This window comes from Euwallacea fornicatus, chromosome 15, assembly GCF_040115645.1.
Source record: "Euwallacea fornicatus isolate EFF26 chromosome 15, ASM4011564v1, whole genome shotgun sequence".
Taxonomy (NCBI): Eukaryota; Metazoa; Arthropoda; class Insecta; order Coleoptera; family Curculionidae; genus Euwallacea; species Euwallacea fornicatus.
The window spans coordinates 3,447,915-3,474,184 of NC_089555.1; the positions used below are offsets into that span (position 1 = coordinate 3,447,915).

General features: G+C 35.6%; 2 protein-coding genes and 1 pseudogene across 5 annotated transcripts; 2 read left to right on the forward strand and 1 right to left on the reverse strand.

The window, feature by feature from the left end:
- Window positions 1–1,077: 1,077 nt before the first annotated feature.
- RnrL (Ribonucleoside diphosphate reductase large subunit) lies at window positions 1,078–7,387 on the forward strand. 4 transcript variants are annotated; one of them, XM_066290772.1, is made up of 10 exons: window positions 1,078–1,183; window positions 2,759–2,880; window positions 2,966–4,201; window positions 4,278–4,366; window positions 4,417–4,594; window positions 4,682–4,924; window positions 4,987–5,232; window positions 5,283–5,652; window positions 5,719–6,095; window positions 6,152–7,387. In XM_066290772.1, the coding sequence occupies exons 3-10, from the start codon at window positions 4,159–4,161 to the stop codon at window positions 7,054–7,056; spliced, it is 2,451 nt and encodes an 816-aa protein (XP_066146869.1). In that variant the 5' UTR covers window positions 1,078–1,183; window positions 2,759–2,880; window positions 2,966–4,158; the 3' UTR covers window positions 7,057–7,387. The 4 variants fall into 4 exon arrangements, with proteins under 4 accessions (XP_066146869.1, XP_066146867.1, XP_066146868.1 ...); XM_066290770.1 differs by having other exon boundaries at window positions 1,081–1,183; window positions 1,932–2,880; XM_066290771.1 differs by lacking the exon at window positions 1,078–1,183 and adding an exon at window positions 1,873–2,678.
- A 4,695-nt stretch (window positions 7,388–12,082) lies between these two features.
- Window positions 12,083–13,606, forward strand: LOC136343769 (uncharacterized; annotated as a pseudogene).
- A 610-nt stretch (window positions 13,607–14,216) lies between these two features.
- On the reverse strand, window positions 14,217–26,270 carry Reph (Regulator of eph expression). The gene is made up of 6 exons (XM_066290803.1): window positions 25,759–26,270; window positions 24,858–24,927; window positions 17,650–17,866; window positions 17,457–17,589; window positions 17,188–17,400; window positions 14,217–16,777 (listed from the first exon to the last, which is right to left on the reverse strand). Exons 1-6 carry the CDS (start codon window positions 25,822–25,824, stop codon window positions 16,703–16,705), a joined length of 774 nt encoding a protein of 257 aa, XP_066146900.1. The 5' UTR covers window positions 25,825–26,270; the 3' UTR covers window positions 14,217–16,702.

A 26,270-nucleotide genomic window follows, 5' to 3' on the forward strand; every position in this document is an offset into this window, starting at 1 on the left:
TCAGGTTTTCTGGAACATAATATGAATATCTATACGTTTGCCGGAAAGGTTCCTTTATCCATAAAACACCCAATTCTGAGAAAACCCGTTCCGAAAAAACTTAAACCTTTATGGGACCTTTCGCTTTCGGGCGATATTTCATTCTTTTTGTCAATTTTACGTCCTTTGTCGTAAAGTATCCCTGTTGAAAACAAAAGTTATCAATCCATTTGGTCGGAGATGAATACATTGAGTCTTCGATAAGACAATTTGGAAAGGGCCTGCGGAGGCTACTAGGAAAATTAATTCAGTGGCGTGCGGTGTCATTCCTTATCCACGCCTGAATCCGTGAAATATGCCAGGTCCATATAGAAATATCGCCAACTGGAAAATGGAACTTTTCCGCGTCCTTGCGGAGAAGGTGTATTTTCCCGTGCGCTTGGTGTTCCTATTCGGCGTTGTATAATCAAAAGACATTTTTACTAAATCTAGAAGATTCTATAGAACACATTGATGTAATTCAATAGAACGCCACTGTGAAGCAGAGTGTAATACGGGCTTTCCATGGATATTTTTATGTAGCAATTTTCCGGCCCTCCAGCTATCGGTTTGTGTCCGAGGAGATGACGAGAGGTCGGGGGTTAAGTAACTTCTGCAGGCCCCACGTCTCGATCCCTTTTTTATTTTTTATCTTTAAACGTCATGAGCGATTATTATTGCTCTGGCTTTTAGTCAGTTTGCCCTTTAAGGGGGTGATGAAGTTCGAATTAGTATCAAAATTTTCGTTTTGTTACGAATCACTTGAAATATTTACGCCCACAGGAGTAATTTAGATGATACACAGGCAAATGTCTTATTTTCAATAAGGTGGCGATGGTAAATATTAACTGACAGCTTTCGAAGTAGATGATTGTATTGTTTTGTGCAAATAGCCCGAAGTGCTCTCTCTGTCTCTCTTTTATTCATAGGGCTTAAAAGATAAATTTAGAATTTTGAGGTTAATATTAGTGAGAAATAAGTTCATTTATCTTTTATTTTATAATAATAACCGTCATACGTTTATAAAAAATAACTGAAAAGAGTGTTGGTTATGTTTTTACGATTTTTTTTTGTATTCTTATTAAGTATTCGCAATGTATTTATGATTTTTTTCATTAAGTTGAATGAACAATTTGTAAAAAATCGCAGTTGTAAGTTTGAATTGGTAAGCATCATGTAATCAAGTAAATAGGCCTGCTTAGGTTCCCCAAAATAAGCCTCTAAATATGATCCATAACTGAAACAAGCCTCCTTTATTCTATGCCTACAAATACGTATTTTATACTATAAAGTAAATTACACTCAATATAAAAGAAATAGATAAAACTCCAAAGAAGCTCAGAATAAGAAAGACATAGGAGGCTTACCACTGCAAATGGGAATTACTTAATCAAGATAGCCCCTCTTACTGTTTTGTATGACTTTGGTTAATGATTTTAAACACCTATAATGTTCAGGTTTTGACTAAGTTTGTAAGTTCTAAAACTTATAAAATAATGTTGATGCTTAGAAATTTTTTTCTTCCTCAAAGAAGCACAATATGTTTAACAGTAGGAGGATGAATAGATTTCAGGCAAATTTAAGTTCTTATTATTTAGCTTTTTTAGTAGAAGCTCATTTAAAAGTACAGAAAGCATTGTATAAGATATTGCTCCTTAACAATCTTATATTCTTGATCATTTCTGTGCTCTTATTATACTTAAAGCAGTTTCTCAACCAAACCAAGTAACTTTAGCAACTTCTAAGACTTACCTTAAATTCACATTAAATGTCAACTTCCAATTTTTTTGCCTTTCAAATAAATCCACATTTGTAATACACATTCACTGAGCCACCCACCTCAACCCTTGCTCACTTCCACCCCTTCACTACCTCAAAATTTAAATGCTCGACAATCTCAAGCTGTTTTTTAGAAAGTGGGGGGGATGACAGGGAGTGCCAACTCGATATCGAACTGCCTCGAAGAGTTTAAATAAAACTGCCCCAACAGGGCTGTTCCGGAGTGGGGGTTGACTACGAATAAGGTTTGCTTATATTAAAATCAGCCTTTCACTAGGGATTTAACCCTTATTTTTTATTGTGATGGCAGAGAGGGAAAGGGTTTTTTTATAAAGGGGGTGACAAACCCCTTTTTTAGGCAAGGGTGGTGTCAGTACATATAGAGATGCTGAGCTGAAAGGATGGAAATCTACTGCAGAAAATTTTGCTTATAGTCAGAATGGTTCAAAACATAAAATTAATAAGTAAAAATGTTGCATTTCTTTGTGTTCTTTTGTTCTTTTAATGAAATTGATACTTTCTATATCTTTTATATGTATAGGGAAGAAAAAAACGCTCATTGTCTAAAACTTTATTTACTGGTAGAAGGATTTCCCCAATTTTTGGACTCACCCTATACAGCCTCTTTGCTGTTTAGACAAGAGAAACCTAGTTTTGGTATCATAATGATACATCTAATAGTAACAATACTGCTAGAGAATATTTCAAAATCGAATCAAAAATGTTGTGGATCCATTTAAAGTTTCAATTTTCCCAATAATTCCATTTCTGTATTAATCACGTATCGGCGCGGCTTAGAAGAAAGCAACAGCAGCAGAAACTGGTGGAAATATCTATAATAAATCTGGATAGGAATAAAGGGAGGCAGGCAGAAAGAAAACGTAATTACGAGGAGATATAATTACAACGGAAAGTTGCACAAAGTTTTGCGCTTCTTTCATAATTGATTGTCTTATTAAAGATGAGTTAGCCAGAACTGGAGTCGCTTTTGTCTAATCCAGGCTTTAGACCATCGAAGCTTATGGAGTTGAATTATGGGGCAATGAAAAGAAGCCTTTGCTCATAAAAATCCCTTAGTGTCTCGTAAGTATTCGCAATACTCAATTATTGTAGACACAGCATGATCACAAGCGGTGATTTCTAAGTGATTTTTGCAATTTTCCCCTAGTCTAGACCCCCCAATCGGCAAGAATGAGGTTGCTAGGGACAACACCCATCCAAGATTCAACTACTTAGTTCTTGCAGAATTCATATCTTAATTGGATTACTTCACACCTGCGTCGTACATGGCCATCAGCGATTGCCAGAGAGATAACAACATTATCCCCCCTTTCTTTGCTTAAATTATGCAGCCAAAATTGCACTTGCACAAGTCTCCTGTAAGAAAGGATTAAGTTGCGCTGCTGTAATAAACCATTTTGTAACCCCCATGTCACTATGGGAGAATGTAATGCGAAACAAGGGTGAAAGACGACTGAAAATCGGATTCAACGACGCGAATTAAAAATGAAATCTCACCCTGCGGGGTGGTTTATGCTACATTACCCCCGGCTAAGGCAGTGCATTTCGTTCCAAATCGCAAAAATTCGCAGATTTGGCCAATTTACTGGACGTTGGAAGTAAAGGGCGCAGTGGAGCGTTGCTTTTTGATAATAATAAAAGGGTCGCTTTGTGCCATTACTGCAACCCGAAGGAATTTAAAGGTATTAATAGACGCTTTTGAAACTATATATATTTCCCCAGGAAATGGTTCTTACACAGCAGACGTCCCTGTTTATCTCCCCATCATCTGCGAGGCCAATCAATAACGGCATAATGAAATAAAACCCGAAGGGGTGAGGGCGGGGGAAATTAGCCGACATCATTTGCTTTGGCAGCTGCCCGATGCAGGGGGGGAAACTTTTTGTTTTGCTTTTACTTCCAGTTTCTCATTTCAACTCCAGATATGATTTCCTTTTCTTCCCAGTTAATGGCCGGCATAAAGCCCTCGATATTTTTAGTAAAACTCTAAACGTCATTGTTTAAGATTTATGATGCATTAATAAAGCACATTAAAGGGAGAATAAATACTGTACAGATACTTATAATTTTTCAATTAAGAAGAGACTTTAGTTATACTCTTGAGAAATATATGCTATTATAGCTCAGGCATCTCATCTGACAAAGAAACAGCTGTGTTTTTAAGTTTGAAGTTTTGACGTACCATTCACATTGGCGGGAAATGTTGGGCTTTTTTTATTTATACCGTTTTTTATCTATCTTTGTGCTTGCTTTTAATTCAATTGGAAAATTCTGTGCTGAATCACAGGCGCTGTTATCGAATTCACTAATTTCAATTAAAGTGGCCGGTTTAAAGTCAAAATGGTGCCGAAGCCGGTCCAAAAGATGTATGTTATTAAAAGAGGTAACTACACACGTGTTACAAAAGCTCATTTGAATTTTGGAGCTTTCGAAACTTACATTCGCATTTTTGCTTGCAGGGGGAAAAGAGGAAGAAGTTCATTTGGATAAAATCACCTCCAGAATACAGAAGCTGTGTTATGGGTTAAATAAAGATTTTGTCGATCCGGTAAGCAAAAACTCTTTATTCATGGACCCAGTGTAATTGTATCTCCTTAGCTGGCCATTACGTTGAAAGTTATCAATGGTCTCTATCCTGGGGTTACCACAGTGGAACTGGATACATTAGCTGCTGAAACAGCAGCTACCATGACCATCGACCATCCAGATTATGCCATTCTCGCAGCCAGAATTGCTGTCTCAAATCTACATAAGGAAACCAAGAAGCATTTTAGTGGTATGCAAAAAGAGATTAATAAAATTATTGTATTATATTTTCAAATTTTTCTACTTTGACCTGAACAATCAACTGCTTTTCTTTTAGAGGTTGTGTCTGATTTATATCACATGATTAATGAGAAGACCAAACGCCCAACTCCTATGATATCAGAAAAGCATTACAACATTATAATGAAAAATGCTGATCAGTTAAACTCTCATATTATTTATGACAGGGATTTTTCTTATAATTATTTTGGGTTCAAGACTCTAGAGAGATCTTACTTGTTGAAAATCAATGGAAAAATTGTTGAGAGACCTCAGCACATGTTGATGAGAGTATCTGTAGGTAGGTTTAACCTGATAATGCTTAAATCATTATTAATCTTTATTAAAGCTAAAAATATTCAGGGATTCATGGTGAAGATATTGATGCAGCAATAGAAACTTACAACTATCTCTCTGAGAAATATTTCACTCATGCAAGTCCCACTCTTTTCAATGCTGCAACTCCAAGGCCTCAACTCTCATCATGCTTTTTATTAATGATGCCTGATGACAGCATTGAGGGCATTTATAAGTGCCTCACTCAATGTGCTTTTATATCGAAGAGTGCTGGAGGAATTGGTGTCAATGTTCACAATATCAGATCCAAAGGTAGCTTACTTTAGCTAAGTTGATTAGTAATTATACAAATTATATAATAGGAACATATATTGCTGGGACAAATGGTATTTCCAACGGCCTTGTGCCAATGCTCAGAGTTTTTAATGCAACTGCAAAATATGTGGATCAAGGTGGTAATAAGAGACCTGGGGCATTTGCCATTTACCTTGAGCCATGGCATGCAGATGTGTTTGAGTTTTTGAATCTTAGAAAAAATACAGGAAAAGAGGAATTAAGAGCTAGAGACTTGTTTTATGCATTATGGATTCCAGACTTGTTTATGAAGAGAGTAGAATCAAATGGAGTTTGGTCTTTAATGTGTCCCCACGAGTCTCCAGGTTTGTCTGACTGTTATGCAGAGAAATTTGAGGAGCTGTATGAGAAATATGAGAAGGATAAGCGTTTTGTTAGGTATATGTTTCACTTTAAATAGATAAAAATTAATGTAAATCCAGTAATTCTAATAAATAATTGTAGGCAGGTGCCAGCTCAGGATTTATGGCGAGCAATTATAGCCTCTCAGGTGGAAACTGGAACTCCCTATATGCTTTATAAAGACGCCTGTAATAAAAAATCGAACCAAAAGAATTTGGGTGTAATTAAAAGCAGTAACTTGTGCACAGAAGTTTTGGAATACTCTTCACCTGATGAAATAGCAGTGTGCAATCTGGCCTCAATTGCAGTTAACATGTTTGTTTCCTCAGATAGGAAGAGCTTTGATTTTGAGAGACTGAAACAGGTTACCAAAGTGGTAACGAGGAATTTAGATAAGATTATTGATGTTAATTTTTACCCTGTTCCTGAGACTTACACATCCAATATGAGGCACAGACCAATTGGAATTGGAATTCAAGGTATGTATTATTTTATTAAGTATATGTTTAAGTGTTTCTAATTAATTTATTTATAGGTTTGGCTGACGCGTTCTTCCTCATGCACATGCCCTTTGATAGTTCTGAAGCAGCGCTCTTAAATAAACAAATATTTGAAACTTTGTATTACGGGGCTTTAGAGGCAAGCTGCGAGTTAAGCGAAAAACTAGGCAAATATTCCAGTTATGAAGGTTCACCAGTAAGTCAAGGAATTCTTCAATATGACATGTGGAATGTAACGCCTTCACCTTTATGGGATTGGGACATTTTAAAAGCGAAAATTGCCAAACATGGATTGCGAAATTCTCTACTAATAGCTCCAATGCCTACTGCCTCTACTGCCCAAATTTTGGGAAACAATGAAAGTATTGAGCCTTATACCACTAATATTTATACAAGAAGGGTTTTGTCCGGGGAATTTCAAGTGGTAAATCATCATTTACTTAAAGATTTGACCGAGCGTGGTTTATGGGATGATGTTATGAAGAATCAGATTCTGGCTAATCACGGCTCTATTCAGAACATCCCTGGGATCCCCAACGATTTGAAAGCAATCTACAAAACGGTATGGGAAATATCACAAAAAGTGATATTGGACATGGCGGCCGATAGAGGCGCTTTTATCGATCAAAGTCAAAGCTTAAATATCCACATAGAGAAGCCCAGCTATGGAGTTTTGTCTTCCATGCACTTTTACGGCTGGAAGAAGGGTCTAAAGACGGGAATGTACTATTTGAGAACCAAGCCGGCGGCTAATCCCATTCAATTTACCGTTGACAAATCAAAATTGCTGGTTAAAAATGATGGTTCCAAGGCGGAGAGTAAGAACGGTTTTACCGATGAGAATAAAGTAGATAAATTGGCCAATAGCGAAGAGGAAAATATGGCTTCATTGGTGTGTTCCTTGAACAATCCTGAGGGATGTGAGGTATGCAGTGCCTAACTTGAGTAATGATTTAGTGTATTACAAAATTTTAATTGGTATCTGTCTGGTAGTTCCGCAGGAATGGGTATAGTTTAAAGTCTGAAGTTAGTTTTATGCCAGCCTCTTATAGCCAAATGTTTTTGTTGAAGACTAACATCTCGGAAAATAATACTTTAGACAATATTTAATATTGTGTCGAATATGCTTTTATTTATATTTTTTTGGATTTGTTGACCTAAATAATAATTTAGACTGAGATATCTGAAGATTTTATATTTTCGGTTTGTCTTATTTCAGTTTTCTCGGTCTTAAGAGCATGTACGCATAGTTGAATATATTTTCATGTATATTTGGGTGGTATTATTTCGTTATATTTTAAAGTAGTTGAACTACAAGATTGGCGTTAAGTCTTTACTGTTTTACGAAGTATCCCAACTATTAATTGTTAAACTTTAATGACGATTTCTACATAGAAAAATAATAGTAGCTTGCTATATAGGTTATATGTCAAAAATACTTCGTAACATAAATACAGTGCGTTAAAGTTTTGGTAGAAAGTTATTAATTTATTAATTTTTTTTCAAACCGCCTGATATATGGGGTTTTTCGTTTGGCGATATACATACGAAAGAGAGTGGTAGATAAGATGATGAAGGTATTTGATCACCTATACTATTATACAGTGTCGTCTATTTCGCAATATCGTCATTTTTTCGCATTTTACCAAATTCGCTGCTTATTTCTAAGTGAGTTACAATAAAAATTTAATGGAATATTTGACTTAACTATCCTTTTCCGGATCAACTTGAATATGTATTTTATCGAAATTAAACATGTAATAAGATTTATATACAACACCGGACATAAATTAAGCAACTTCTAAAAAACGTTCCAAATTTTAATACATAATAACATTAATAAACATAAAGATTAAAAATTAGACTATAGTTTTATCAGATACTAATTATATATAATAATACTACATTACAAGATTACTATTTCTAACGGTTTAAAAAATTTCAATATTTCGTTATATTTAGCACGACATAAAATAAGCAACTATTTTTGTTAGTAAACAGAAGATTATCAATATACCGAATATTTCCCTTATTTTTATCATTTTATTAATTTTCAATTGTGTAAACATATGGCAACGAAAAAGTATATCCAATGATTTAAGAAAATTAGTAATTGATAAACACAAATAAGGATTACCACAAAAAGTGATTGCTGAATATTTGAATTTACACAAATCTATCGTGAGTCGAATAATTAGCAAGTTTAATAAGGATGGAACTTATAGAAGACGTTTTAGTACAGGGAGGCTGCGAAAAACGTCAATTCTAGAGGACGGAAACATAGTAACAATTTGTAAATCGGGTCCTACATTAACTGAACTACAAATAAAAAAAAAATGAAGCTACAAACTATGTCCATAAGAACAATTCAACGAAGATTCTGTGAAAAAGGTTTATTTGCACGTCGTCCTGCCAAAAAGCCTTTAATTTCGGAGAAAAATAGGAAAGTACGACTTGAGTTTGCCAGAGAATATCTCGACCGTCAGCAAAAACATGACAATGTATTATTTAATGATGAAATCAAAATAAATATTCTGAATGTGTTGAGTGGGTAAGAATGCCAGTTAATGCTAGATTTGATCCACAATATACTGTAGGAACAGTAAAATATAAAGGAGGATCAAATAGGGGATTTTTCTGTCATAGATGTATGGGCTCACTATTTTGCATAAAAGAAAAAATGAATGCTGAGAGTTATAAAAATATCCTTAAAGACGTTATGCTGCCATATAGAGAAGAACGTATGCAACTTACACTGTTTTCCAACAAGTTAACGACCAAAACACTCCGTTAAGAGTGAAAAAGTGGTTTGAGGATGAAAAAATAACTGTTATAAAATGGCCTGCTCAATCATCGGCTCTTAATCCAATTGAGAATGTGTGCGACGATTTAAAAAGGAATAATGAGAATCAAAAGTTTTACAACAAGCAAGAACTGCTTGATCATATTTAGAATTTTTTGAATGATACTGAAGAAAAAAAGAATTAGAAATTTGATGAATTTTATGCCAGTTAGGTGTCTTGAAGTGATAAAAAAAAGGATATTACGAGAAATATGAATTTAAACAATTTTTGTTAAGATTAAAATAAAAATTTAGAAATTTTGTGGAACTTTAAAGACATTTCATCATTTTTTTGTATTATTTATATGTATCGTTAGTAAATAATAAAACTATGGTTTAATTTTAGATCTTTATGATTTTGTAACAAAATTTGAAACGCTTTTCAAAAGTTAATTAATTTATGTCCGGTACTGTATGAAAAAAATTGGAGTTCTTTAAAACGCCAAAAATGAATTTCTTGAACATCAAACCTCGACTTGGTAAGCGAATAAAAAGAAAAATGCAGATGGAAAAGTTGTTTGAATATCTTTAGAAACTTATTTGACTATTACTCTTTTCAATGATGCATTCAAATATCTAGATTTATTGTTTCATAAGATGTTTAATCAAAAAACAAACAAAAAATGCAGAAAAATTTCGGATCGTGATTTACCAAATTAAATAAAAAATTAATAGATTATTATTATTTATGCACGAATTATACTATTTACTAATGATTAATTTTCATGCTCGAATTGAAACCTACCATTTCTTTTACAGCGTCGACATCTTCGTCGCTTATCTGTAGTGGTTACTTTTAATCTCATTTCAGCCTTCATTACTTCTGCTACCTAATTAATTTTTTAGATGAGGAATTTCTTCATTCGTCCCCAGATACGCTAGTCGACTGGGGTCGAATCCAGAGATCCAGCAGTCCCTAATATCGGTCCATTTTGGCCTATCTATTTTTCAGGAAATTTATTATTTAAAACTTCCTTATTGTTCTTCGATTATGGTAAAATGATGATTAAGTATGATCTCCACCTTTACATCTAACAGTACTTCGTCTAAAATATCTGGTAAATTATTTCCTAAAAATTCTAATTAATTTTCACCTTTAGAATTGTCTGACAAAGAATATGGGTCAATCAAAACCCTGCTTGTTTTACTAACCCATGCTTTTACGTTAAATTTACGTTGAAACGAAGTTTCTTTTTTTAAATGCAGATTTTCTTTAGCTCAATTATGCAATTTTTTCGATTCATCTTACATGCCGATAGCGAAGATGAAAATTTTCTGTGAAGTATTTTATAGACAGACGAATCTAAATTTTCGCGTGAAGAGATTACCAATTTTCATAACTTGCATTATTGAATTAAAGAGAGTTCGCATATGGTACAAAAGCTTCGTTTCAATATGAATTTCATGTAAACGTACGGGCTGATATACGCAGGCTTTTGATTGGCTCATATTTTTTTATTAAACAATGTAAATGGCGATAATTATTTAAAATTTTTAAGAAATAATTTGACAGATATCTTAGATGAATTACGTTTAAATATAAGAGCGAAAATCATATTTCAAAACGATGGATATCCCGTTCATTATCAAATAACATTAATTAAGTTTTTAAATAATAAATTTCTTGAAAAATGGAGGGGCGAAATAAACCGATATTATGGTCTGCCAGATTTCTAGATCTGACTCCAGTCGACTATTATATCTGGGAACAAATGAAGGAATTAGCATACAACGAGCAAATTCATGATCGAGACCATGTCACCCAAAAAATTAATGGGGCAACAGAAGTAATGAAGGCTGAAATGAAGCTAGGAGCAACCGCTACAGAGATGCGATGAAGATGCCGAGGTTGTATTAGAAAAGATGGTTCTCATTTGGAGCATGAAAACTAATTATAAGTAAATAATATAATTAATGCATAGATAATAATTACTCATTAATTTTTTTTGCACCTAAAAAAATTAAATATCTTATACAACATTCAATCTGCGTCATTCACTATATCGTTGGAAAGACCAATAGTTAATAGAGTTTTTAAAGATATTTAAACGACTCTTCCAGTTACATCATTCTTTTTATTTGTTTATAAAATGGTGATTTGATATTAGGATTTTGATTTTTGGAATTTTAAAGGACCACTATTTTTCTCATATGTAGATCTCATTACATATTTGATATCGATAAAATATACTTATATCGAAGTTTATACAAAAAAAAGATGGAGTTAGATTAAATGTTCCACTAAATTTTTATTTTAACTTACACGGAGGTAAGCAGTGAAGTTGGTAAAATTCGTAAAAATAATGATATATCGAAATGTATAATAGTTTGTGTAATAATATATGAGGTCAATCACGTTCAAAACCATTTTGTCTATCATCCTCTTTCAGATGTGTATCGGAGAACCAAACACTCCGTATTTTATTGCAATTTTGTAGGCGTTATTCACATCAATCAACTAGTTTTTTTATGGTAAATATAATATTTGGTTGTAACAGTAGCGTGCGCCTGGGCACTGTCTTGAATATAAAGGAAAAAACGTACGACACTGGGTTTTGTTGAAAAAAAAATCATATTTGTTGTCTGTATTCATTTGTGAATAAAAAGATACTTAATCCTTTTTTGAGAAACATTTTATTTTAGTCAAAAAAATGAAATCGTCCTAATGTATGAACAGTTCTTTTTTTTTTAATAGAGTAAATTGAAACTGTGAATGACTAACAAATTGTTAAACATTATTGAATATCATAGCCATTACTCAAAATGCAATCCATCGAATTTAATGCATTTTTGACATCGACAAAGTGAACAAAAGTTAGCACTAGAGAAAAACGTGAATTTTATTTCAAGAAAAATCAGTGCCGTACGTTTTTCCTCTAAATATATTCAAGGTAGTTCCCGTGCGCATCCTACTGCTAAAATGTAATATTATATTTTATTTTATAAAATTAGTTGTTTAATATGATTGTTTCCGGCAAAATTGCAATAAAATATATCAATCAGTGTATGAGAAATCAATAAATTTGTAGTTTTCAACGAAAACTTGAACTCAGTATTTCTATTACGAAACATTTTTGGGAAACAATCTCTCTAGCAAACTACGGTAGTTTTTTGTATAGAAATTGCGCCTAAAGTTTGATCCCCCAAAAGTTGGGACACTCTGTATAGTGCGGCTGTACCCAAAAAGCACAATTTTTGAACAAAATGGATTGTTGTTCGCTGCTACTGCCTGAAAACGTGCGGACTGTTACTACTAGGCTCCTTTTTAACTCCAAAACTTTTCTATCGGGAACCACTTTGCGAAAACATCCAGTAACTTACACTTCGTAAAGTTGGCTTAACTTCCCAGTATTGAATGCCATTAGAGTTTGATATATGGAAAAATTACGTGAAGTATCGTTTCAAGTCGACCCCAAATTTGATACCTTCGTATCCCTAATATGTCCTTTATTCTGGACGTCAAGAGCGATTACGTAAATTTCCTAATAAAACCCTCATTTCCCGTTAAAAACAAGAATTGCGGCATGTCTATATAACTGTTTATTCCACTAAGAAAACGAGCTCGGCAACGTGCCGAATCCAAACTACATAACCGACCACATGTTTCCAACTATCAACTATGCTAATGAGAGGAAGTACCCTGTTCGGGTCCACAAAATGCGACATGATTCCAACGTGTACAACAGTTACGACGAGTGGTTTGTCACAAGAACTCAGAAAAACGCTGCTGGACCTAAACCGCTGCGTCGATCTCACAAGAACCACAAAAACATTTTGGATAAATTAGAAGAGACGTACTGGGCCACTTGAAAACCTAAAAAGAGTGTTTTGCCCAAACCAAAATTGAAATTCATTTTAACAAATGTGGGGAACTGCTGGGGTTTTTCAGACACCAAGACCATATTCCAATAACCAAAAGGTTTGAACAATAAGAGTACACGATTTCTCCTAAAATATTCTTTAATTGCTGATGTTTTTTAGTAATGCACCAGCATGGATTTAACAAACTTGCCGTAGATGTAAACGACAACGTTACCAAATACTTCAAAGTCAAGCGCTTCGAAACTAGTAGTTCAGATACAATACATCAGGAAAAATTTAGCAGGAACTCTTCGGAGAACTGTGAGGAAACTGGAAACAAAAAGTTGACGAGGCCTAGCAATCCCTGCAGAATGAGAGTTTACAAACAATATTCAGTTTTCCAGGAAACTCAGACCGAGATGCATGGCCCTGTTGTTTTGTAGGAAAGCAGGGATCAGATTTTAGAGGAGAAAACTGAAGTTGCATCTGCAAATGAACAAGATCTTCAGCAGCAAAAATCAAAGCCAAACCTAGGAAGAATAAAGGAAAACTTAAGGCCATTGAAAATGAACCTGGGCCTTATAGTAGATTGCAGCTATTTGGGCGATGTAAGGATTCCACGGAAATTATCAAAAAGAAGTAAGAACAAGAGACGGCGAAAGAACACCTCGAGCAGCATAAATGCATTAGATTATATAGAAAATCGGCGACATACTCAGTATACATTAAAGGAGGCATCTACACATTGAAGTCTTGCTTGAAAAATGAGGGGTCTTTTAGATTGAGAGCGCCTGATAGTACTTTTTTTGTTACTTACAGTTCATTTTTAAATAAAAAGCTCCTCTAAGTAAATTAATTTTTTTTAATTGGAATTGACAACATAGTTGCGTATCATTCAATTCTTATGAAGCCATGTTTTTAAATTCCTTATTTTCTCGTATAAGATTCCCTCATTGCAAAGCGATTAAGAATAGATTTAAGAGCTTAACAGAATCTTCGACAGATGTAGAAGAAATTCTGTAATTCCAACTTTTGCGCACAATCAACGAGAGGAGTTCCGAAACGGTGATTACTCAACATCACGAAATATCTTTAAATTACATATTTTTCAAATTAAATCGAAGCAGTTTAACACCGGGAAAAACCAATTAACAGTTGAAAATTCGTCTCGTGTGTGTCACTTTCGTTTCTGACCAATGAGAACATTTAGCTAATTCTAACATAGTTCTGCAGAAAAAGATTTCTTATGTCTGCAGACAGCGCGACAGTCTATTTAATTGCTTTCTTCCTCTGAGTTCACGTGCAAGACAAAGGTAGAAAAATGGTAAGATGTGAATTTAATTTTCTTTAGATTGAAAACTGTCGCGTCTTCATAGCAGAATTCCACTTGAATTGGAAATTAATTGCGATTCTAAAATCGCGTTTAAAAGGAATTTTAATAAACCAGAACAAAAAAGCAGATTATAAAATATCTTTAATGAATCAAATAGTGAATGTAAAACTAAAGTTATTAAAATTATTATAATTTTTGCAACATACGGTAATATGTGCGATATCTTTAGGCATATAGAAATTTCCATTTTATAAGCTTCCCAAAAAGTATTATGGACTATGTTAAGATAAGTATTATTTAGTCTAAAACAAAGCACAGTTTTGAAGTAGGTGTAGGTATCACACAAAAAAAAAACAAACATATACAGAGCCGTTACCAGTAGTTGCATCTTGCATCACTGATTTCTATATGACTACTTGCTTTTATCACAAAAATTAATTTTATAAAGCGCACATCACGTGCCAAAAATACTTAACAAATATATCACTGAATCCTAAGCTATGTAATAGAGGACTTATTCCCCTCTGGTGGTGAAACGATGTTGAGAAACGAGGGGTGAACTCTTAGTTTGAACTAAAGGTAGTAAAGTTATAGAATTTTAAAAACGTAATTAAATTTCCGTATGTACAAAAGTTTAAACTGTTTGTAGAGAGGATTGGTTTTAACAATAGATTGTTCTTATAAGAAAATACCTTTCAACAATATTTTTTTGGAACACAACGATATCATTTTGATTATAGTAAACAGCTGAAGTTTGTTCTGCCTTATTGAGGTTGTGTTCCAGTATAAGTAACCCTCTACTTACAGTACCTTTATCCACATTTCTACATGCCAACTAGGATCTGATTTTCATGCCTTACATTTAAAATTTTGTGTAAGGCCCGATCAATCGGCATCTGTACGTAGTATCACATACAGAACATTAAATTGTACCCTTAAAATTAACTTCGATCGAGATCATTTCAACGTTATCATCCCTTGAGTCACTAAACGCTAAAAGATTATACAAAAATCTTACATCGAACATTAATCCAGTTACCATCTGCAAGACTACAGCGAAACTGTAGTTATGAAGAAGTTAACGCCTGTCTAATAAGAACGCCTCGTTGATAAAATAGGGCCAGTACCAAACCAATAGAAAAACCAGTCTTATTATGTAAAAAAAACTCACATCAGCCGCCATATTTTATCAAGGGCTAAAACAATCACAATTTTGAGACTTTATGTCCAATATTTACACACTTTTTTTTTACAAAATTATGAGGTCCATAAGGCGCTAGATTTACATACCTACGAAAGGGAAATAGAATTTTCACATCCAGTATTACACTGGGTGTGTACATTTCTATATCACTAGTAAGTTTCCTGCCATTCATGGTTTTAAGTGGAGCAAATCAGCGCTCTTTCGTTACAATTTATAAACCAAATATTTATTATTTCTTTGCCTTTTTTAATTTAAAACATTCCCTGGTCATTTATAGATCTAACAGCTACATGAATCAGTTCTACAACACAAACTGTGTTACGTTACTTCTTTACAATCGGTCTCCAGAGGAATTAAAGTACCCTCACTAAAGAAACTTTTAGAGAAATTTAGTTTGTATTAATATTTTTAAGCAGGTTTTTTTGAGTTTTTGTACTTATATTCATTTGCAGCGGGGCCATGGCCTCGGTTTATTGAAATTGAAAGTTAATGTTGTTTAGTCAATAAGCACATTTCTATTGCCAGCAAAAAATTTCTAATGAAAATGTACCCACTGAGTGCCATTGCTCGTTACATACAACTATGAGGTTAATTAAAAGCTTCTAGAAAAATACTACGCACACATCATTTTTTCAAGTTTTTAAGACAAATTTAGTCTATATCACAAAACAAAGAATTCGTTTGTATTTCGCCCGTCAATGATGAGGGTGAAGAAATACCGATTCAACCCTTGGGGCCGGAAAAGTGCACTTAATTTGAAGATTTCTAATAGAGGTGTGTAAGTCGTTTTCGCCAAAATAACAAGAATATATCTTGCCACTATGGTGAATCATTATGATGAATAGTTTTATTAAAAAATTGTATTTATGGTTTGAAATGTCTAACTGTGCCACTAAAAAAATTTTGAGGTCATAAAGAACGTAGTTTAGTTATGTTCCTCCCAAGAATTTTGAAAACTCGAAGGTTATTTTGCATCTCGGATAATAATTTTGCATTTCTTACTTTAGAATAATTTTTTGTATACGAATATTCATTACAAGTCAAGGGACCAACAACCGTCAAATCTTGAATCGATTTACAGGCGAAATATCACACAAAAAATTTTGAAAGACAACATACAAGGTATATAAAACATCCCAGCCACTCTCGCACTATTTTATATAATACATTGCCTATCTGCTGTCGCCAACGGCCGATTCTTCTGCGTGTTCTTCGTCCATAACTTCCTGGTGTTCGCTGGTGATGGTGCAGGTTGGGCCGCTGCAAGAAACTGCCCCACTCGGTTCGTTTTCTTGCTGAGGAATTGAGCGTTCGACTTCGGAAGGCCATTGAGATGGAAGGCTGAGAGGCCGGGGGGTTAGTCCGGAGTCCGGGGGCTGTGCTGGCTCGAGCCCCTCGAGCCCGTTTCACCAACAGAAGACTGAAAGTTCGCCCGTGTGCTCGTCAGACGGTCTCCAAGCTGTCGCCGACCGAGCTTTCAACTAAAATAATGAAGAGTTTTTGATGTTGAGGATTTACATTGAAAGTAGTTTAATGGCAGACACGTAATTAAGACTCAAAGTCGAATTAAATATTCCCGCTCTTCTGTGTGCTGTTCCAAGAAAAAAAACCAAAAGAAGTCGTCCCGTCGTCGCGCAGTTTTTAATCCGGGCGCGGTTGTTTTGTATCTTTTTTGTCATTATCCGGTGAAAAGTGCTGAAAAACGCGTTCTGCCTACTTCAAATATTTTTCGAGCACTCGAAATCGCGATATGACTTCGTGCTGAAATGACCCGCTTCCAGGATCCGGGGAACTTTGCTTTTATCTTTTTTTTGGCCGTATTGTTTGTTGCCTGGGTGCGGACTCTTTCGGGATTACAAGAAACGTTTTGTCGCTTATATAGTCCCTTTACCTGCTGCATTTTTTCAAAATCCAAATACGGCCTCTGCAAATGCGAATGCCTCACGTGCCTGGACCTTTTCCTAGGGGAAACTTCGTAATGCACTAATTTCGATGGAGGACTGGCTTTTTTCAACACAGTCCTCCTTCCTGGTTTCACAGCCTCAAGGGGTGGGGAGGTTCGAAATCTCACTGGGGTTGCTCTACTTGCTAACAGATTATGGACCTGCAATATTTCCATAACAACACTACGTTCACTTTAGCATATGCGGAACCTCATGCCTCATCATCAGAAGATCCGGAATGTTCTATCACGTGACCACCTTCCCCATAACTCTTCAAATATGGCGAACAGGAAGATGGAGGACTAAGATTGCTATAGTGCGACATATTCTCCTCGTTCTCAGGTCGATACCTAGGATAAATAGGTATACATTTAATTAACTAGTGTTACTACTAACTGGTGGTAGCTTACTTGTAATTATCTCCGACCTGAGACCACTTTCGTTTTTCCGCCAAGCCCACAGATGCTGCTCTGAGAGGCCTAGAAGTTGTTTTTTCGCATTTGGGGTTGCAATTGATCCCCTCGAGCTCTTCTTCGGATGAATGCGGATCGTGGGGATCAGGAGCTGGACTTTCCATAGAACAGCCGGTGTCTGCGGGGGAGACGCTGCACATCCTGTCGGTCACGACTGCAAAAGGAGCACTCATCATGTCGTGACAGGAATTTACACAATGGTGAGGTGTGTCAATGGTATGTACGTGATCGATATAAATTGAGCGAAAATTTCGTTTGAATAATGCAAATTAAAACGTCGTAATAAGGCAATTGCGTGGCAATAAAACTAGAGTTAACCGTCTTGTGCTACAATAATTAACATCTTTGGATTGATGAATAGTTAAAAACGTGTACGTGATATTTACTACGACAAAAGTAGTTCTGTGTAGGTGGTACGAGTTCTGCCGGCTGAACACGTAAATCAAATTTCATTGTTTTTGCCGGTCGTACCCACGTCGCTATTTCGCTGTTTACCGTGCTGATTTAAGTTCATGGACACATCAGAACGGTTCTCTTCGGTTTCAAGTTCACCTTTCATCAGTAAGTCGTACGATGAGTTTTAAAAATAAACATTACACCAGCTGGTTTCATAACACGATTAGCATCGATTCAATTAGGTATCTATTCCCGGAATAGTTTAGAGTTCTCCCTGAAAACGCTCTACACTGCGAAATCTTGTCTCTCAGCCAATTTTACCTACTCCCAGATACATCGTAGTAAATTCCTGGCAGTTATTTAGATGTGACACCGAAACTGGAAAGTCTGAAGCGAGGAAATTTTACCCCTTCATTAGATGGAATACGATTACATTCAAATTATCGCTGATGGAAATCCTCACAGAGTTTTCCAGGAACTGCGGTTTTCTAATATGCTTTCCCGAAATGGCTTTTAAACCCCGTTGATAACACGGGCAGGCACATTTCCTCCTTCGTTTAAGAAGTTCAGGAAGCGAAAAAATTACCTGCCAAATAATTTCATGACTGACTAAATCCGTTAAAACGTTCAAATTTACTCTGCCAACTCAATCACCTACACGCGCGAATTGTTGTTTGTTATCAAATTTGGCATAAGACCATTTTTAAACGAGAGAGAATGTTTGTCTAAGGTTCATTCACCTCCACATTCTGCTCCACTTATATTATTAATTCGTGTTTGACATTACTCAAGTACTATGGGCGGAAGGCCTAATGCCAAAAAACTATTTTTAAAGGTTTATTTTCAATCCGAACACCTGTATCATGATAAACGGACTGTTAAATGGTTTTTAAGGATTTCGGTGATATCTAGAGCGTAAACAGAAATGCCTGAAAAGGTTAGGAAGTTGAAATTTCGTGATTTCTCCTCGAGCAAGTACCCCGACCATCAAAACAGGAATCACTTTGAGCCATTCCTTAGATCAATTGCTCCGCGCGTTCCCGTGAAAGTCCGTCGTCCATAGTGAAGGACGTGAACCTTCAATTCGCTAATAAAAAGAGAAGCTTGTAGGACGCAGCAGGCAAACGGGTCTTTTTGGTGATACACGGCATTCCGGAAAAGTTGTGTCGATCTTAAGGCGGATATTGCAGTGAACAGTTTGCGTAGAAAGCCCTAGTCAGCAATAAGGCGTTTTGGCTCCAGTGTTATTTTCGTTCCATGGACTTCCACGTTCAAATTAAGTGAATACAACAAAAATGAATACTACTTTGTCTTCCGACTTTCTAACCTATTGGACAATGTATAAGTTCCTATGGGTGTATGGGATAGAATGTGGTTCCAACATCACGGTGCACCTGTGCCTATATTCTGCAGGACCATCTGAACCAACATTTTTCGGCGCTAAGAATCGGAAGCGGCGGACCTATCAAGTGGCCAAAACGAAGTCTTGATTTAAACCCCTTGGATTTTTCAACCTCTAGAGTTACATTAAGTCGTTGGTGTATAAAATTCTTGTACCTATCCAAGAGGTATTATTAGATAGTCCCCCTTTTCTTGTAGGAAGGTCTGCACATCTTACGACGGTTATGCGATTGAATGATTTAAAGACCAAATTTATGTGACCTTGTTGAAGGTTGTCCTTTTGAAGGAGCTTACATTACGTTTCTGAACGAAAATGATAGTGAAGCCAAAATGGTTCGTTTTTGATTAGGGGTTTCTATGCAAAAATTGTTTATCCTAATGTCTCCTATAACCTCTTTAAGTTTGGTACGACCTTTTTGAAACGGCTTGTATTGGTTATAAGCTCGCCCCTGGGTCTTGCAAGAAGAACGAGAACCATCTTATATTGTCGGGTGGTGAAACGCATTGAGAATGAAATATACGCAGAACTTCTATTTCCGAATCCAGTTAACCTTGTTTTAAATATTCACCCCAGAACCGTGGAAACAATAAACTTTTCCTCTCTATGAGGACACCGGTACGAATAAAACAAAAGGCCAGATGCATGCAAAATTCGGACGTGACCGAAAACATGAACAAAACCGTTTTGAGTGGCGAGTTTATTTTCTTTAGTAATCAAAACCGATCTCTTGTGCAAGACCGATAAAATTTTGGCATTAACATTCGTTTATGTTATTGCTACATTCACAAGCCAGCAGATATTTTCACACATATTGTTTGTTTTGCAGATAAAAGTATTAATTTTAGAGTGTATACGAGATAAAATGCGTGTGTGTCAACAAATACCAAACGGAGCAGTTTTTAGACCAAAACGATCCGCCTGGATGTAACCAAGCGACACATAAAAAGCCTCCTCTTGTGCTACAAGACGTGCCCTCACGGCGTTTAAATCATCAATCACCTCTGGTCTCTTTTGACACACTTCCTCCCCTTTTTCCAGAAGTTCATATTTACGGTGAACTCCATTTAATTTCTTGATTAACAAAGGGATTTTTTCAATAATAAACCGCTTATTTTGCAGTATTTTATTGTTTCGTTGTAGCATTCTAAGGCAACGTTAATAATTGTGACTGATAAGAGCTGTTGTTGACCCTGCATCGGCTGGGGGTATTTATTGTTCGTGACAGCATGTCTGGATTATGTGAAAAATACATATTTACGATGATGCCGTAACAGAGAGTAGAAAGAAACTGGTTTCCATTCACTAGCAGAAATAACCGGAACAGATCAAATAAAAGCCACTGTAGGGCTTAACGCGACTTCTTTCATCTTTGTAGTATGTAGGTACCAGGAGAGAATACATACTTCAAAAGCACAATAGCGGCGATTTTCTATATGTGGATGCTCTTGTGGGGCCCTTGAAACCGTAAATAAAATTCTTGGAAGGAGCTTAATAAGTCCAGCTAGTAGTTGACTGAACAACATGCGTAAAGGTGGTTTAAAAATAATTTTCTAAATGCATTTTAAGGCCACTGTGACAGTCTCAGTTTGGTCGGAAACTTTATTTAACCGGACGAAATTCTAGGGCTAAACCGATTAACCACGGGTCACTAGCTAGGACAAATTATGTAAATCAGTTAAGAGTGAGTCGCGCCGGCAAAATTTAATTCGGTATTTTATACGATTAGGTAACACAATGTTGAACACAAACAATGGCTGTTCACGTACAAATAAACGTGCAAATTGCATACACATTTTAATGTTTTTTCTCTTTATCTATAGCTGAAGCTAGACAGATTTCTTTTGCATACACACCCGACAAGTTAAAGGTGCTGGCTGGTGACAATTCTCTTACTACGTATATCCCATTTAAATAAATTAACGTTAATCATCAGCCCGGTGGAAGATACGCTTTATTAGGCGAGTTTACACCCGGCTGGTGTTTTTGGTAGGAAAAAATCGACTTCGAATTAATTAAAATTAATGGCCGTCGACTGTGCAATAATAGATTTTCGGCTCGGTTAGACCCGGAGTTGGTTAACCAGGGGAAAGCCGGTTAAAATTGGATTTTATTAAATGGTGGAGTCCCAGAGGCCAGGTTAGTTCAGTCTGAATTTTTGCTATAATGATTAGTCAAGTCTCCCCTAGTTGCTACTAAATTTGAGGAGATACCGCTAATCTGATTTTTTCGCCTGTTCAATTTGCACTGCGATTGCACCATGCGATTTTGTAAGGCAGGATTATGTATAAAATCGCCGTGTACATTGCAAAAACGAATCTTCGGTTTTTAAACTAAATCGTCAGAACATCGAGTGGTGGCAATAAATTAGGCAAACATGCGCCATGTGTGGTAAAAAGGCTTGCAAGGTCAAGTTTTGGCAAGTACAATGCCAGATGTTCGTAAAAGCTGCATTTACATGCTTTAATATTTTATTCCTATTCATACCCTATTTGATTCACTAATGCGCGTAAAAACTAAGCTGCAATGTACGTGTATCGGAGATTTGGTAGTTGATAAGTTTGTAGTATTCTGGTATTAGAATTAGTAATAAGATAGCGGTAAGCAAATGATAGAGCCATCTTGGGATGAAGCATTGACGAACGAGGTTACTATCACCGCTACTAAATGGCCAAGTGTCGGGGAATCTCCTTGGGGATTGGGGTACCTCTCCAGAACTGAAAAGGAAATGGATGAGAAGAAAATGGACAGTTGAGATATAGGAGGGCATAAGCCCGGCCGAGTAGTGGTAAATTCGTTAGTTTGCCTTTTTGTATTTTGTTAATAAAATAACATGTCTTGCCTACGGAGAATGTTCCCAATATTATTTTGATACATATATTGTATATATAGATACAGTATCAGACAAAATTAGAAAACTTTTTAATTTCACATTTTTGACATATCTGTTATTTTTATAAAAGCTCTAAATATTAATCAATTAATGCATATAAGTTTGATTTCGTCTGAATTTAAACTAAATATTTCTTTGAACAACTTTAACATAACAATTTTTTAATGCCACAGAATGAAATCAACTGAAGGATAACTTCTTACAAAATAAAAGTAAGACTATCAAAACTAATATTTTATTCAGTATGCCTAATTATTGTGTATTATTGATGACTTCCTGGCATCTGTGTGGCATGAAAGAAATGAGATAATTAATTATATCATCATCTATTGCATTCCAAGCTATCTGCACTTCTTCGAACAACTGTTGGCTATTTCTTATTTCTCGGCGACAAATTGTTTTTTCTTCTATCTCTTATACATTTTCTATGAGATTTAAGTCTGGAGACTGAGCAGGCCAATGAGAATATTTTTTAGCGAATCATTCCTTTATTATTTTAACGCTATGGGTAGTCATTATCGTGCTGGTATTTCCCACTCTGAATCTCGACTCTGATCTATATATTCATATGTATTCATAGTTCCAGTAATCATATAAAAAGGACCTATTTCATAAGCTGAAAAGTAGCCCTCAACCATTATTCTGCTTCCACCATGCTTTACGGTAGTAACCACCTACATATGTATGTGGGATCAGGTATTTTCCATAGAATGTTTTATTCACTGTGACCATTACTTCCAAAAACACAAATTTTTGTTTCGTTGGAAAAAAAGAACTTGTTTCCTATCATGTGGAGGAATGAAGTTAAAATGACGCGTTACAAACATCACCCTTGCATCTCCATTTTTTTTCGAAAGAAAAGGTTTTTTGGCTGGACGTTTTGCTCGTAAATCGCTTTCAAGAAGCCTCCTTGTACAGTCCTAGATGTCACGTTTAAGTTACCCATTGAAACTAAAATGCGGTTTGCAGACAGTTTCAGATCTGCTAAACTGGGGCGTTTGATGCGTCGATCAGATTTTTTAAATGTTTTTCGTAGTCTTCCACAACGTTTTATATTCACTACACACCTTCGAATTTCATAATTTCTAATTGTTTTTAAAATAATATTTTCTCCCACACCAAAGGCATCTGTTATTTTTTTTAGCAATTTTTCTTTTTTAGGTCCTACTGAATAATAAATACCGTGGGGAATTTTAAGTGAAACATCCACTTCGAAACCGAGTGAAATTCCAAAAAAATGTGCTTTTAACTTTATAGCACGCATTTTTTGGATTTTTTATACTTAAGGTCACAAGACCTAAAAACCCCTCGAAAGTAAACAAATAGTACCCTCATGAACAAAATGCGTTGTAGCATTCATTATTATATTTTTGCACTTTTATATAGTTGCTCTTCTTTTTTCCCATACTTTACATCTATAGAAACGAATTAAAAGCAAAATGTGGCAAAATAATCTTCATGCAGAAAAGGACTGGAAAGTTGTATTAAAAACGTTTTAAGTCGCGATTACACATTAAAACATTCTAATTGTGTCTGCATTAATATCTTAATCAGTTTGGTTCAGATGAGGAGTATTCAAACTGTGCAGTTAAAACTTTGAGAAACGTTCAAAAATAAGAAATGAAACGCAATGCTTTTTAATAAAATCCCACTTCGCTTTAACAGTAAACAAGTGTGAATCATACACAGGTTAAAAGGGTCATCTACGATGAATATGCGAACCGCATTTAATAAGTAGAAGAAAGTTAACTTCGATGATTATCAGGAGAAATTTAAATTATGGTTATATCTGAATAACGGATTAAACTCGATTTTGGTTCGACGTTAATATGCAAATTCCCCGTTCAAGGTTTGTTTGGTAAATGATATGCAGGTAAATCAGCGTTAAAGTGTCTTAATAAAGTTCTGTTCAATTTCATGTTTGCGACTTGCACAAAACTGCCTTTGATGTCGACCATCGTGCACACCCGAATTATTAGAATTATGTACTCTCCAACCAGTTTTCGTTGCCAAAACTGGTCTGATGAGTGATGCCAAACTCTTTTGTTCGCAAATAATATGAATTGCTAATTTTTCTGATATGTATTTACAAATAGGTACATGAGAACGTGACCAACGTTATGCCTTTTTTAACCATGTATTAGCGTGAGGAAAGTCTCTAATAAGCGCCCTTAAATAATTGTATTTAGGCTGACAAATGAGCTTTACACTTTGCACCTCTTTCCTCATCTACATCAAGATAAAAATGATTAATTATTATATAACCGCATGCCTATTATTAACTACATACTTGTGTAGACACTTAACTTTAAATGTTCCATTTGGAGACCTGTTGTCTGTCATGTCCAAACAGGTTATTAATCACTTACAATAAAGAGGTTATCATTATTTTGTCCACCGTACATCCAAACTGTTATGTCTTAATGATTCTGGCATACATCAATATATTTTACTTACTAGATGGAGGTAGGTCCACAGGATCCAAGTCCTCATCACTTTCGGTTCCTGAGTCATGATCTTCATCTCCCTAGAACAATTAGAAACATTTTTAAAGAATATTTATAAAAGGAGTTTGCAGATTATTAAATAAAACTCGTCAACCTCGGAAATTTGAATTTGATGACATTTGTGGCATGATCAAAATGGAGTTAGATGATAGAAAAATGAAACACTTGTTGGGACATAGATAAAATTGTCGTTAAAATTTGAATAAAATGTCCTACAATCTGATACATATTAACTCGTTTTTCACTCCACCTTACTAATGATTCATGCACATTGTGCTTCAATCAATTTCAAGTACTGTCCTTATGCAACATGCAGGAACCTACAAAGTGCTTCATTATGGCACGTTATTATGTAAATCAGCATAAGGCATTAAGATGTATTCTAGATTCCTGAATTTAAACGGGAGCAATTTGCAAGACGATTCCGACTTTCCTTTGTTCCCGGCGTTGTGTCAAAATAGCCGATCAGGAAAGGTAGGTGGTGATATTGATTTTTAAATATTTTTGTTTGTTCGTGTCCATTGAGTCGGACTGGACTGTCCCGAATTTCGTGCCAGGTGATTAATATCTAGTCCCAAATGGAGCAGTGTAGAAAATGGCCCCGTATATATGCACACATCCAACCATAAGCGCTAGACAGGTTTCTCGCTCGCTTAGCAGGATTTAGAAAGCAGAAAAATGACAGCAGGCCCTGAACCGTGCATTCCTTTGTTCGGATGCTCAACTGTTTCGACCCGCAGCAGCCATTTTTTCTACGCTTTCTGTGACCTTCAGCGAGGTTACTATGATTTTACACACCAAAATAAAAACAAAGACGGTTCCACCGCTGGGAACCGGATCGGTATACGCACCTTTTGATTATGGTTTTCCTCGTTTATTGAATGAGTTTTGAGTTTGTGCGTGAGAAATTTTAGCATGTCTCTTTTCCTGCTTCCCGACGGATTCGCCACTTTGAGGGATTTGTAAGCCGTTACGGACGGAAACGGAACGAAAAACGCAGAATTTCGAACGGAAACGACACGGGAAAGTGCAGGTTTACAAGGTATACACTGCCATTACGGATTGTCTTAGGCCACGAACTGTTCTTTACCGGGTTCTTACTACTACTGATTTGTACGAAAACCTAGTTCAGCTGATCTCCACTATCACAGCGGATTCGTCCATTGTTACTACGGGGGATAGTGTCACAAGTGGCACCCTTGAAAATCTCTTTAAAACAACCTGCACAGTCACCAGTTTCACTCCACCACATGGAAACCTCCTCGTCCTTCAAAACACGACAGGAACTTAGTTAAAACACATGGTACAGCTAAAATATCGAGTCAACTCATAAGTAGCCTCCCCTTTTCTGTCAAAATGGATT

Coding starts and splice junctions, on each gene's coding strand:
- RnrL (XM_066290772.1), top strand. CDS start 4,159: ATGGTGCCGAAGCCGGTCCAAAAGATGTATGTTATTAAAAGAG. Junction 4,595..4,681: donor AACCAAGAAGCATTTTAGTG/GTATGCAAAAAG, acceptor CTTTTCTTTTAG/AGGTTGTGTCTGATTTATAT. Junction 4,925..4,986: donor GTTGATGAGAGTATCTGTAG/GTAGGTTTAACC, acceptor AAAAATATTCAG/GGATTCATGGTGAAGATATT.
- Reph (XM_066290803.1), bottom strand. CDS start 25,824: ATGCTAAAATTTCTCACGCACAAACTCAAAACTCATTCAATAAACGAG. Junction 24,928..25,758: donor AGGAAAACCATAATCAAAAG/GTGCGTATACCG, acceptor TAATTGTTCTAG/GGAGATGAAGATCATGACTC. Junction 17,867..24,857: donor TGTGGACCTACCTCCATCTA/GTAAGTAAAATA, acceptor CTCCTTTTGCAG/TCGTGACCGACAGGATGTGC.